Here is a 13,024-nt window from a genome sequence, read left to right as displayed (position 1 = left end):
CGGCGCCCCCCACGCCCACCTGGCGGACCCTGGATGACTGCAAACGGCCTCCTCAGGGCCTCCCTGACGGCCCCATTCTGGCTGGCGTTCAGCTTGTGGCGGCCTCCAGGGATGTCGAAGGTCTGCTGCGCCAGGAACCTGCTGGTGGCTGCTGAGGGTGGCGTGGGGACAGGCCGCCCTGAGCAGGGGTGCGGGGTGGGGCGGGGCAGGCGGGGGCGGGGCAGGCCTACCTCTGGGGAGGGGCTGCTGGACGGGCCGCCCCAGGGCAATGCTGGTGACCAGCGGGGACGCTCTCGCCAGTCTGCGAACAGCTTCTTCCTTGCGGCTGGGTGGAGACAGACGCTGGAACCGCGCACTCGCGGGGAGGGCTGCGCCCCGCGGGCCGCTGCCCCTGGACGGGAGATCCGGGGAGCCCTGCCCACCCCACCACTCACAGATCGGGAAGCTGCTTGGGCAGCACCTCAACGGTGAACTGGGTGCCAGGCCTCAGCACGTCTTCTGGAACCTTCTCCATGGCCATGTGGTGAATGAAGAAATGCACCAGCCCGGGGGCCTCCCGCCCGTCCGCCCGGCCCTCCTGGTCGCTGTCCTCGGTCAGCCCGTGGGCCACCCAGGTGTATGTGCCGGGGTCCACGCTCAGGAGGGGGCCAAAGCTGCTGGGCCCGGGTGCCGGGGGGCCGGGCGGTGCGCGCAGCCCCTCCAGCCGGATGCAGAGGTAGCAGTGGCCGAGGTCGACGTCGATGCAGTTCTCCCGGAGGAAGGAGGCCTCCAGGCGGAAGGTGCCCTGCAGCTGCCCCTGTGGCGTCTGCTCCGCATCCCAGGAGAGCCGCAGGTGCTGCAGGGTGATGGAGCTGTTCTCGGCGACCGCGCTGGTGACCGACTCCAGGGCGCAGAACGGCTGCCACACACGGGCGTACTCGTCCACGTCTCGGTACCGGTCCTGGGGCGCCCGGTGTGCGTGGCCCACGAAGCAGTCCCCGGGCCGCTCCACGTGCTCCAGGCAGAGGCTGAGGCCAGGCGCCACGGCCCACAGCTGCAGGGTGGGCGCCAGGAAGCCGCGCTGCAGGCTGGCGCCAAGCTGCACCTGCAGCGTGTCCCCGCTGCCCAGTTCCTGGGCCACCTCCAGGAAGTGGCCGCAGCGGCTCCGCCGCACCTGCACCAGCTCCCGCCCCGGCGAGGCCTCCTCCCCCTGCTCCCGGACGAGGGCGGCCGCCTCCGGCCAGCGCTGCTCCTCCACCAGTGCCAGCAGCCGCTTCCACACAGCTGCGCTGACGGTCCGGGTGTGTGGGTTGTGCAGGGCGCCAGGCGTCGGGAAGGCTGGCTTGGAGCCCTGCGTGGAGTAGACGCGGCGCCGCCACAGGAGCTGCAGGCCCGGCTGGCCCGCGGGGTCCCGGGGCGGCTCGGCCAGCTGCAGGGCGCGGTAGAGGACGGGGCAGGGGTCGGGCAGCGTCTCCCGGTGGGTGGGGAAGAGCAGCTTGAAGCCACGGCCGCCGCCGTCCACATCCACCACGAAGCCCAGCTTGTGGCGAGGCTGCGCCTTGAGCTGCACGGCCAGCTGCAGGCCCCGGGCCCGGCGCTGGTAGCTCTGCGCCTGCGCGTGCTGCCGGCCGAAGTCCAGGCAGAGCCTGTCGATGTCCCTCACGGAGTACGCGGCACCCCCGTGGCCCAGCGCCAGCAGGATCTGCCGCTGCAGCACCACGTCCAGGTACCTGCGGATGGGTGAGGTGGCCCAGGTGTAGTGGCCCACCTGCAGCATGTAGTGTCCGGCCTGCGGCTGCGCGTCCTGACCAGAGCGGCCGAAGACGGAGCGGCCCAGGGCCTTTCGGAAGTCGAGGCCCGCGGGCGCCAGCGAGGGGTGCATGTCATCCGTGGCGATTAAGTCCGCCATCTGCTCGTAGTCCTGGCTGCAGGCGGCGCACTGGACCTGCTTCCAGAGGGAGGCCAGGAGCTGCAGCTGCGGCGCGGGGTGGCCGCCGCCGCGCAGGTGGTGGCTGAGGTGCAGCGACAGGGGCACGAGCGGCCCGTGCTTCTCGGACACGGCCTTCAGCTGGTGGCTGCTGGGCGCGGGCTGCCGGCGCAGCGGCGTGACCGTGCGCGTGCGCTCGCTGCCCACCAGGAATTCTGCCGCGAGGCTGTTGAACTGGATCATGTACTCCTTGACCATGAGGTGGGCTGCGCGGAAACCCGGGGTGCTGTCCTCGTCCAGCTGCTCATAGAGACAGGCGCCCTGCAGGCGGTGCTGGCGCAGCACGCGGGAGAAGTAGAACGCGGCCACCACGCAGGCGTCCACAGAGTCCAGGCGGGCCGGCAGCTCTCGGCCGGCGCCCGCGTGCTCCCGGATCACCCGCTCGGCTTCCTCGTAGCTCAGCTGCCGGTCGGAGCAGACCACGGAGAGCGCAAAGCGCAGGCCCCTGAGCTGGCCGCTGTCCTTCTCCATGGTGAGGAAGAGTGACAGGGCCGGGCGGTCCTGGCCCGGCAGGAGGCTGAGCGCGTCCCGGCAGAGGCTGGCCGGCAGCATGGGGACCGGCTCCCGGCCAGGCGCATAGAACGCCGTGCCCCGCCTGCGGGCCTCCACATCCAACGCCCCATCCCTGGGCAGGAGGCTGGCCACATCCGCGATGTGCACGGCCACCTCGTAGCTGGGGCCCAGGTCCCGGACGCTGAGGGCATCGTCCAGGTTGCAGGCGTCCTGGGGGTCCACCGTGAAGGTCAGGAGGCGGCGGCAGTCCTCCCGCCGGCCACCAACGCGGCCGAGCTCCGCCCGGTGTTTCTGCAGCACCTTGGTGACAGCAGCTGGGTCCGGCGAGGGCGCCCTCAGGCCGTACTCCAGGTCCAGGATGCGGAGACCCCGGTCCCAGCTGGTAGCCTCGGGCAGCACCTCCAGGACAACGCCCAGCGGGTAGTAGAAGCGGGTCCGCCACAGGACGATGCGGACCCAGAAGAGCCGGCCACGCCGGGCCTCGGGCGTGAGCCTCTCTTGGCCCACGCGCTGCACCCGGCCCTGGTGCAGGCGGTAGACGGGCACCTGCAGCGGGTCCTTCAGCTCGGCCACGAAGATCTTGGTCACGGAGCCGTTGAGGGGGACCATGATGCGGGGGTCCCACTCGTCCACGCGGCACACGAACGCCAGGTCCTGCCGCCGCCTCTTCAGCACACCCACCACACGGCCCTGCAGCCGCTCCGCGAGGCCTCCGTCGCCAGCGGCCCCGGGGAGGACCTTCACCAGCACCTCGTCGCCGCTGAAGGCCATGCCGCAGTTCCGGCGGCCCCTGAGCTGGATGGCGCCGGAGGCCTCACCGTCCCGCGGCACGGCAGACGCCCGCTCGAAGGTCTCCGGCAGGAAGGTGCAGCGGCGGTACAGCTCGGGCTCCCTGACCAGCAGCTTGAGCAGAACCGCCGAGGGCAGGTTCACGTAGTGACGGGCCTGGCGCGGGCTCGCGGGCCTGGCGACGGTGTCCAGCAGCCCGTCCTCCCCGACGGTCACCGTCACCTTCCGGCTCTCGTCCAGCAGCTCCTGCAGGATGGAGTCGTCAGCGTTGAGCTCCCCATCCGACGGCCAGAAGTCAGACTCGGCGTCCTCGGGGTCCTCTGACTCGCCGCCCTCTGCGGCGGGCGCTCCTGCTGCCGCGTTCCCTGGCGCCGTGCCTCCTGCCAGTGCAGCCGTCCTGACAGCTGTCTGCGCTGGGGCCGCCTCCTCCACAGCGGGACTCCCCACGGCCGTGATGCCACGGGCCGTGGCGCACGAGGCCTGGTCCCCGACTTCTGCTCTTGCCGGGACTGTGGCGGCAGCCGTGCACTCCACGGCCGGGCCCCCCACGGGCCCCTCCAGGATGCCCCTGCTGGGCGCAGCGGCCCCGGCCCCCTCTGCCCTGAGGGCGCAGCGCTGCCCGCGGGCCACACCCTGCTCGATCTGCTCCAGCGACAGGCCCTGGGGGCAGACGCTGCGCCGCTCCACGCACTCTCTGATGAAGCTCTTCCACAGCTTGCTGCAGGCCCCGAAGGAGCAAAGGGCCACGGCGTCGCCCACGGCCACCAGCTGGGACTGGGCGCGCGTCAGGACCGTGTTGAGCACACGGGCGTCTGTGAAGAAGTCCGCAGCCGGCGCCCCAGGGCCCAGCAGGCTGTCGCGGTTGTGCACGGTGCTCAGCACCACGGCACGGAACTGCCGCCCTGCGAGGGACGCGGGTCAGGCAGGGCGCCAGGAGGGGGCGAGGCGCCACACCGCCCGGCCCCCAGTCACCCACCTGGCAGGATCTCAAAGCTGCCCACGGACACCTCGCCCAGGTTCCTCCTCCGGAGCTCCTGCCTCAGTGCGCCGACCTGCAGGCGACACGGGCCGGGGCAGCGGGCGCCTGCCCTGCGCTGGCAAGGAGGGCGCCGCCACCCCAGCCCCGAACGCCCTGGGGACTGAGCCCCCTACAGACGGGGAAACCGAGGCTGGGGTGGTGAGAGGGGCCAGCTCACCTGGGCGCCGTGGGAGACGGCGCAGATGTATCTCTGCTCCCGGCCGCCCCAGCAGCTGGGCCAGGTGTCGTAGACGTCCTGCACCTGCTCCACGACCTGGACGATCTCCGCCAGGTTCAGCCAGGACGTCCTCGACATGTCCCGCTCGGGGCTGCCCGCCACGTGGCAGAACACCAGTGGGTGGCGGCGGGGGTGGCACGGGACCTTGCCGCTGGCGTGGATGGGGCTGCCCTTGGCCAGGTAGAAGTGGCGGGAGACGAACCTGACGATGGCTTCCGTGGAGCGGTAGTTCTCGTGGAAGACGACGCGGCTCTGCCGCGCGACCTCGTGCGCCTCCTGCTGGTAGTGCAGGAAGAGGCGGTACAGCAGCGTGTGCTCGGCCGCCCTGGCCCTGGCCACGCTGAACAGCTTGGGCGCGACCTGCATGTGGTCGCCCGCCAGCACCACGCGGGTGCCGGGGGTGGCGTAGCGCAGCGGGGTCAGGGCCTCGCACTCCAGCATCTGGGCGGCCTCGTCGATGAGGATGTGTGAGAAGAAGCCGGCCGGCACCCTGAGCTCGCGGGCCTGGGAGGTGGTGGTGACCACCAGGCGGTGCCGCGCCAGCTCCGCCTCCGTGGGCGGGCGGAAGGCCCGGCCGTCCTGCGTCAGGCAGCAGTAGCGCAGCGTGGTCGGGTCCGTCTGGCGCGGGGGGCGGTCCGTGTACATCACCCGCAGCGGAGTGGCCTCGGGGTGGCCGCCGCTGACGTAGCCGTGGAAATACTCCTGCACGTAGATGTCGGCGGCGCTGTGGGGAAGGGCGTGGCTGCTCGCTGGGGCCTTGGGGGTCGGCCCAGGCTCCCACCGTGCACCCAGCCCTCCTGGATCCCAGGGACCCTGACCAGGCAGACAGACACAGGTCCTGCCCCCGCAGCTCAAGGCCGGCGGAAGGGACAGGCACACATGAAAAATAAGGAAGGTCAACGCCAACGAGGACAGGGCAATGGCAGAGAACCAGGTGGTCAGGGAGGGCTCCCCGGAGGAGGCGAAGGAGCTGCCTGTGTGGATTGGAAAGAAGGACACGGCCTGAGGCTGCCCGGGTGGCCAGAGTCTGGAGCTGAGCCTGAGCACAGCCCCCAGACGCGGCCAGGTGAGCAGACACAGCCGGCGTCCACTGCCTGGAGCAGGGTCAAGGGCAGAGGCCAGGGAAGGGCTGCGGGCCCCAGGCACAGCCTCGCCCCACCAGCCCCTCAGACACTGCAGAGACCAGGCCCCCCCTGGAACCAGCCCCGGGCACGGGGCTGCCGTCCTGGGCGCTTCCTCCTGCCGGGCAGGGGCATCGGGGGAGTGAGGAGACCGCGCTGGCCAGACGTGAAACCTGTTTCCGTAAAAATCAGAAACAAGCCTGGCCACAGGAAGTGCTGGGCCGGCCAAGCCGCATCCGCCCTGGGGCTCTCTCCTTGGTCCCAGCCTCTGCACAGGCCCCTCAGCCCTCGCCCGAACAGCAGGCCCACCCCAGGGGACTCCCGCCTGGTGAAGCCCAGGGCGACCCCCGTGGGGAGAGTCCTGCAAGGGTCAGGGGACTGGAACTGCTGCCCGGCGTGCCCGGCCCGGCAGCCCGGCCCACCTGTTGGTGTGCGTGCAGATGAGCACCCTGGTGCGCGGCTGCCTGAGCACCTGCAGGGAGGCCATGGCCAGCGTGTAGGTCTTGCCAGTGCCAAAGGGGCCGTAGATGAGTAGCGGGGACACGGGCCGCCCGTCCCCCGGGCCGCTGCCCGCAATGAGCGCCATGGCCAGCTTCTGCTTGCAGTTGCCGCGCAGGGAGGGTGGGGCGGGCCGCGGGCACGGCAGGGCGCAGGCCGGCAAGTCGGGCACCACCAGGCGCTCCTCGGGCAGCGCGTCCACTGCCTGGTGCCACAGGCAGAAGGTCAGCGGGTCGATCTGGAACTGCACCTCCAGGATGGGGCTGGCCTCAGGCTGCAGCCCCAGGGCCTCGCAGCAGTGGGCCGGCAGGAGCAGCCAGAGCGCCTGCTCCGACCTGGCCCGCCGCTCCAGCCGCACCTCGAACACCGTGCTGTTGGGCGCGGGCACCGGGGCCACGAGGGCCGTGCTGACCGCCCGGCCCAGCAGGAAGCCCTGCTCTGTGTCGGGCGCCAGGGAGGCGGGGATGGGGACTTCGGCGTAGAGCGCTCCGGGCGACGCGAAGAGCATGCCCAGGGCTGGCGTCTGCAGCGCTGTCTTCAGGGACACCTGGGCCCGAAGGGACAACCTGGCAGGAGGACCCAGGTCAGCCCACAGGGCCACGGCCGCCAGGCCCAGCTCCAAGTCCCGACTCCCGGCCCCCCCCCGCCCACCCGCCCGCCGGCCACACTCACTTGGCCACGAGCCACTGCTGAGCCGCCTCCTCCTCGTAGAGGAACCGGTGCATCCTCTGCCGATAGTTGGCCCGAGACGGGGGGCCCGGGGCAGGGCTGCTGTGCGTGGACTCCAGGGCCTGGGCGGGCACCTTGTACTTGGCCATCAGCGCCGTCTGCTCGGCCGTCTGCTCCACGCCAGGCACCACGTGGCGGTTGCCGGGGTGCCAGCGCTCCAGCTCCTCTGAGTGGCCGGGCACCGTTCCTTCCCGGAGGCCCGGGCAGTGCACCTGGCCCAGCTCCAGCTCCAGCTTTTGGAGCAGCACCGGCCGGCGGCCGAAGTCAAAGACCACCCACTGCTTAAAGGTGCCGAAGGAGGTGGTCTGCACACTCACTCCCACCCGGAAGTCGGTCGGGGACCTGGGCTCGCGGAAGCGCTCCCCCCGTGCGTAGAGCCGGCCTGGCGGGAGGCCGGGCGCCAGCAGGGAGAAGTCCGCTCCCGGCTCCTGCTTCAGCAGGGCCACGTGCAACAGGGGGTCCTGGGGAGGACAGCCACGGTGAGGGAGGCCCCAGCAACCCCCGCCCCAGACGCCGCCGGGGCGGTGCAACCGAAGCGTGGAGCTTGGGTCCCGGCTCTGCCACTAGCTGGTGTGTGACCCAGGCAGGCCACTGAGACTGTCTCGACCTCAGTTTTCTCCTCTGCAAAATGGGGGCCACAGAACCTGCCTGAGGCCCTGGGGCTTGTCCCTCACTCCCTAGGCCCAGACACGGCGAACCCCATCTGCGTCTCAGTCACCCGGTGTGCAGGTGAGGAAACTGAGGCTGAGAGACTGGGGCCCTGCTCCAGGCCACATAGACACTGAGAGGCGGTGCCTGGGTGTCGGCCCAGACCCCAGCTCCCCACGTCGGCCCACCGTGCGGTCTTCACTCCCGCTGTCCCCCCGGGGCTGGGGCGCCTTGCCGGCCCGACGCTGCAGGAGCTGCGTTAACACCTCACCTCCGAGCGGATGGTGAACACCCAGCTGTGCTGGGTCTTCTTCTCCCGGGCCCGATGCACCAGTGGCTGGTTGCAGGAGACGGACACGCCCTCGACAGTCTCGGCCAGCTGCACAGGGAGCCTGGCCCTCAGCAGGGCTGCCCCGGACCCCCGCACCTGCCCCGGACCCCGCCCCACACCTGCCCACAGGGTCCCACTTACCACCAGGGCCTCGCCGCCGCCGCCGCCCTCATACTCAGCCAGCAGCCGCACCTGGTAGGGCACCAGCCCGTCCCGCCAGGCCGCCTGCTCCCGCAGCTCCGCAGCTTGCACCCTCTGGACCCACTCCTGCAGCTCCTGTGCCGAGTGTGCCTTGGTGCAGACGTCCCCGTACTCACAGAGGTCAGGCCTGGGGACAGGGTTAGCAGGGCCTCCTCACACAGGTGCAGCCACCATGGCAGGCGCAAAGGCTGGGACCCCCACGGCCCAATATTGGCCTGTGTGGGGGGAGCAGTAATAGGCTCCAGGCCAGCGGGTGGCACAGAGCAGGGACTTTGCCTGCCCTGTTCAGGGCCCAGCAACAGACCTTCTTTACCCAGGTCCCGGGAGGCCCTAGGCCCCGTGAACATGAGGGCCCCTGGCTCTGGCCTTGGCAGCTCATCCCCCACCCTAAGCTCCCACCCCAAGCACCCTTACTCTGGGCAGAGCTCGAACTTGGAGAGCCCCATGGGTGGGCGGCGGTGCTCCCAGGGCACGGCCAGGTCGAGGGCCACCATGTGTGTGTGCTCCCAGGAGGAGCAGTGGTTCTCGAAAGCCTCCTGAGAGTGGCAGGTAAGCTGGCAGGCGTGGCAGTACAGCCGGGCCCCGGGGAGCTGCCTGCGTGGGGCTGTGCACCCGTCCCGCAGGGCCGCGGGAGTCAGCAGGTCCTCCCGCTTGAGGCTGTTCAGCAGCTCGGCCTCCCACACGGCCATCTCCACGGCGCTGTGCGCATACTGGCAGCGGGACGCCCCGTGCCGGCAGGGCCGCCCGCGCCCCACGAACATGCAGTAGGCTAGCGGCTGGCCGTACTGGGGCTGTGGCCGCACCTCCACGAACTGCTGCTTGCGGTGGCCCTCGGTGCTCACGTGGGTCAGGAGTGAGGGGCAAGCTCCGTGCTCGGGGCACGGCCCCTGGGGGTCCACAGGGCGGATGCGTTGGGGGCTGTGCCGGAAGCAGAGGGAGCAGAGCAGCTCGAAGTGGCCGCCAAACTCCTCTCGGATAGCGTCGGCCACCCTGCCTGGCCCGCCCGACCCGCCCTGGGCCCCTTCGCCCTGCACCGCTGCCTTCAGCCACAGGCGCCGGAGGTTGTGCTCCCGCTCGAAGGTCCAGACCAGGGCCTCCTCGCGGCTGCGTGCGAAGGTGCACTGGTTCCGGTGGCGCCGGCAGCCGAGCCCTGGGCTGTAGTAGCGACAGACTTCGTAGCGGGAAGGCCTTGGGAAGCTGGGCCGGCGGCCCACCTTGCGCCAGACCTTGCTCTTGGTGGCTCGCTTGAAGCGGGCCAGCAGGATCTCGCGGGGGCAGCTGTGCTCCAGCCCGCGCAGGATGTATGTGCTCTCGTTGAGGCGCTGCGTGCAGCGGGAGCAGCCTAGGTACAGGTCCAGCTGGGCGCGCAGCCTGGCCAGGGACGGCCCCTTGGTGGCGGTGGGGCTGGCAGGCGATGGGCAGGACCCTGGGGCCTCCATCTCCGACGCTGGCCTGGATCTTCGGGACGGGGTCTGAGGCTGCTGAGCTCACTGGTCCGCTGGGACTGCCCGGAGGTGTGCGGTCTGGGACAGGAGGGACAAGGGCAGGCTGAGGCCAGAGGCACCCTCCCCCAGAGGGCTCAGACACGTGACCCTCCCCCAGCCCAACCTGACGCCCAAAGGACTGGCCGTGGCCAGCAGCCTGAGCCTGTCCAGGGAGTCCGGGCCCACTGACCTGACCCCAGCCCCAACCTCCTCAAGGGTCTCCAGGCCCCGCCCAAGGGCTGCCAAAGCCACTGCTGTGGGGCCTCTGGAGCCCGGGAGGAAGGCAGAGCCCCTGTGGCCCGCAGCTCCCCAGAGCAGAACCCCCTCCAGGGTCCTGTGCACCCAAAGGCCCCTTAGGCCCAAGCCCCCTAACTTCCAAAGACACAGCACCCCCTCTCTGTGAAATGACCGCTGGCTCCTAGGAACAGAGCCCCCCAGCCTGGCCTGGGCAGGGGGCGTCCCAGGCGGGGGCACAGCCTTGCAGAGGCCCCTGGGCAGGGGTGTCTGGGTCAGGGCTCCCGACAGGGGTGCCAGGGGGAAGTGGGGGCTCGGGGAGCCCACCCCAGCTGAGGAGGGCCAGGGGACAGCGCCCTGCAAACTGCCGGCTGGGTCTAAAGGGACTTTCGGGGGAAACGTTAGGAGAGGCAGAAAGCGCAGCCCGTCTGCGAACCCGCCGCGCCCAACAAGAAAACGAAGCCAACGGCCCAAGAGTCGCCCGAGCTGACTCCAAAGCCCGCGGCCGCAGCGGCGGGGACAAAGTTTCGGCGCGAGACCCGCACGCTCCCCGCGGGCTGCGCTGCCTCCCGGCTGGGGCTGGGCGGCGGGTCCCGGCGCGCGGACCTCCCCCCGCCCGCAGAACCCCGCCCGGCCCGGAGACCCCGACCCGGCCCGGAGACCCCGACCCGGCCCGGAGAACCCCGCCCGGAGACCCCCGCCGGCCGCGCTCACCCTCCGCCGCGCCGCGCTCACTTTCGATTCCGCGATCAGTTTCGATTCTGCCCCGGGCGGCTCGGCCTCCGCCGCCGATCGCGGAAATTACCTCACTGCCCACCCGCCCCGCCCGCGACACGCCCCCGCCCCGCCCGCGGGCTCCCGCCGAGCAGAGCGGAGACCCCGGCCCGCGGACGCCCTCGGGAACCGCGGGCGAGCGAGCCCGGGCCGACCCCCCTGGGGCCGAGGGGTGCCCGGGCCCCACCCCAGGAAGGCTGCCTGGGGGAGGCGGCCAGACGGGCACATCCGACCCCTTAACACCCCGATGTCGGGACTGCGCCAGAGCCGGGCGGAGTGAGGCCATTCCGGTGCTGGAGGGCAGGCCCACGGTGGTCCCGCGCGAGCCTCCCACCCTGGCTGGGGCAGCCACCGTCAGTCCCGCATAAGTTGAGGCACTGGGGCCGCGAAGGCTGAGCAGGCTGAGCGCTGGCTAGCCACAAGGCCAGGACCCCTGCCCAGCCCTGGAGACCCCTGCCCAGCGGGGGCCCTGATCCTGGCTCTGGGGGGACCCTCCAGCGCCCCTGTGGCCTCCTGCCAACGACAGCCGCAGCCAACAGATGGCAAGCTCAGGGGAGCCCCCAGCCTGGACCAGCCACCCTGCCATCCCCCACCGTGGGGTAAGGGGTGTTTGTGGCTGTGCGTGGTTTGCTACTCAGCAGCAGACAACCGCGGCCTCACACCTCCCTCCAGCAACAGCTCCTCCCCACCCGAGGCACCCTGTTGGCAGGGGTCTCGGGATGTGTCCCATTTAAGCCACCTGTTGGCAGGGGTCTCGGGATGTGTCCCATTTAAGCCACCTGTTGGCAGGGGTCTCGGGATGTGTCCCATTTAAGCCACCTCGGGCTGAGAATGCGACTGACAGTCACAGGGTCACACCAGGAGCCTCTGCACAAACGGAGTCCACAAAAACAGCAACAAGAGACCCAGGGAGCACTTTAAAAATATGCAAAACTTTGCAAAACGTTGCTGAGAGACACCGCTCACAGCGTGTGGAATACTATGCTCTTGGAAAGAGCACGACTCAGTTCTTCTAAACCTTCCTAGGAATCTACCCGATCTCAGCAAAATGCCGAGAGGAATTGGAGGCCCGGTGCTTGGCGACTTGGAAGTTCATTTGCAAAAGCGTAAGATAAACGAGGGAACAGGCAGGAAAACGATTTAAAAGGCCTCTGGCGGGTTTGAGGGCGACCGGACGCTAAGACACGCAGCACAGCTACGGGAGCAGCGTGAGGCACGGGGGACGCGGATCCGCGGCAGGACAGAGAGTCCAGGAATAGACCGGGGTGCATACAGGTGGGGGGCACGGCGACAGCATTTCAGACCCCGGGGGACGGTGGCTCACGCAGCAGGTTTCCTGAGAACTGGGTATCGTCTTGAAACAGAAGCGAAGGAAGGTCTCCACCCAGCACCTAACACAAAAATTAAATGGCAGGCGGTCAAAGATTTACACAGGAAGAACTGATCAACCGCACAGAACGGCAGAGCCCGTGCGGAAAAAAAAGAGAAGAAAAAAGGAAACTGATCGACCACAGAGGTACCCAGAGAAACCAGGTAGAATGTGCTGTTTATGAGTAACCCTGGCCTGGGAAAGGCCTTTCCGAGAGGGACCCACCCAGCAGGGCTGAGCAGCAAAGGGCTCCTCCTCAGAGCTCCAGGACTGCCCTGCTCGGCCGTGAGGGGCACAGGAGTGACGCGGACCAACACACGCTGGCAGGCGGGGCATTGCTTTCCCTCCTCGGAAAACCAGTTGTTGAACATCTCCCAGCACACCACTGACACGTCCCAACACACAAAAATAAAACGAGTTTATATGGAGGAGAAAAACACCATCAGTACAGTCAAGAGCCAAATACTAACTGAAAAAAAGGCACAGCTCATATCATAGCTTAAAGTCTGATTGCTTCCATATATATCGTAAAGATCCAATAAATTAGAAAAAGATTCCAAAAGAAAAATAGGCAGAGGCTGTGAAGCAATATTTTACAAACAAATAGAAATACTTTCGGTTTTCGGCTTGCAGGAGGCCAAGGCACAACTTTCTTTGGTCCCGAATCCGGCTTAAGCCGACACCAGCCGCCTCCACCAAGCCGCCAAGGATGTCAAGGTCGTGCGCCCGAGGTGCCCGGGTGGCCGAGTCGGTGCCACAGCTGCCCTGGCCCCCAAGATCGGCCCCCTGGGTCCGTCTCCAAAATAGGTCGGTGGTGACATCGCCAAGGCAACCGGTGCCTGGAAGGTCTGAGTTTACAGTGAAACTGACAGAACAGAAAAGACAAGACCAAACTGAAACCGAACCCCCCGCCCCTGATCATCAAAGCCCGAGGAACCACCAAGGGACAGAAAGAAACAGAAAAACATTACACAGAACGGAAGTATCACTTTTGATGAGAGTGTCAACGTTGCCAGACAGATCTTTAGCCAGAGAACTCTCTGGAACCACTGAAGAGAGCCGGGGAGCTGCCCCTCTGCAGCTGCAGTGCTGATGGCCGCCCCCTCGTGGC

The 13,024-nt window shown here is 68.8% G+C and overlaps 1 protein-coding gene across 9 annotated transcripts in view; it reads right to left on the bottom strand.

Annotated features, from left to right (window-relative positions):
* Window positions 1-10,546, bottom strand: part of HELZ2 (helicase with zinc finger 2, transcriptional coactivator) — a 13,867-nt gene extending 3,321 nt beyond the window's left edge. For 6 of the 9 annotated variants that reach the window (XR_001137894.1, XR_001137893.1, XR_001137896.1 and 3 more), the window contains exons 1-11: window positions 10,485-10,546; window positions 8,467-9,575; window positions 7,993-8,179; window positions 7,792-7,899; window positions 6,816-7,333; window positions 6,068-6,709; window positions 4,465-5,818; window positions 4,245-4,320; window positions 435-4,170; window positions 231-325; window positions 20-151 (exon numbers count right to left, since the gene is read on the bottom strand). Coding sequence is in view for 5 of the 9 variants with exons in the window: in XM_012654580.1 (XP_012510034.1) it covers window positions 20-151; window positions 231-325; window positions 435-4,170; window positions 4,245-4,320; window positions 4,465-5,818; window positions 6,068-6,709; window positions 6,816-7,333; window positions 7,792-7,899; window positions 7,993-8,179; window positions 8,467-9,491 (7,873 nt within the window). In the remaining 4 variants the exon portion in view is untranslated. The remainder of the gene's footprint in view (window positions 1-19; window positions 152-230; window positions 326-434; window positions 4,171-4,244; window positions 4,321-4,464; window positions 5,819-6,067; window positions 6,710-6,815; window positions 7,334-7,791; window positions 7,900-7,992; window positions 8,180-8,466; window positions 9,576-10,484) is intronic. The other 3 variants (XM_012654583.1, XM_012654581.1, XM_012654584.1) reach the window with 3 other exon arrangements.
* Between the last annotated feature and the right edge of the window lie 2,478 nt (window positions 10,547-13,024).

The sequence above is a fragment of the Propithecus coquereli genome, unplaced genomic scaffold (assembly GCF_000956105.1).
Source record: "Propithecus coquereli isolate 6110/MARCELLA unplaced genomic scaffold, Pcoq_1.0 Scaffold442, whole genome shotgun sequence".
NCBI lineage: Eukaryota > Metazoa > Chordata > Mammalia > Primates > Indriidae > Propithecus > Propithecus coquereli.
The sequence above is the reverse complement of the archived record's forward strand: the minus strand, read 5'-3'. Positions and strand labels throughout refer to the sequence as shown.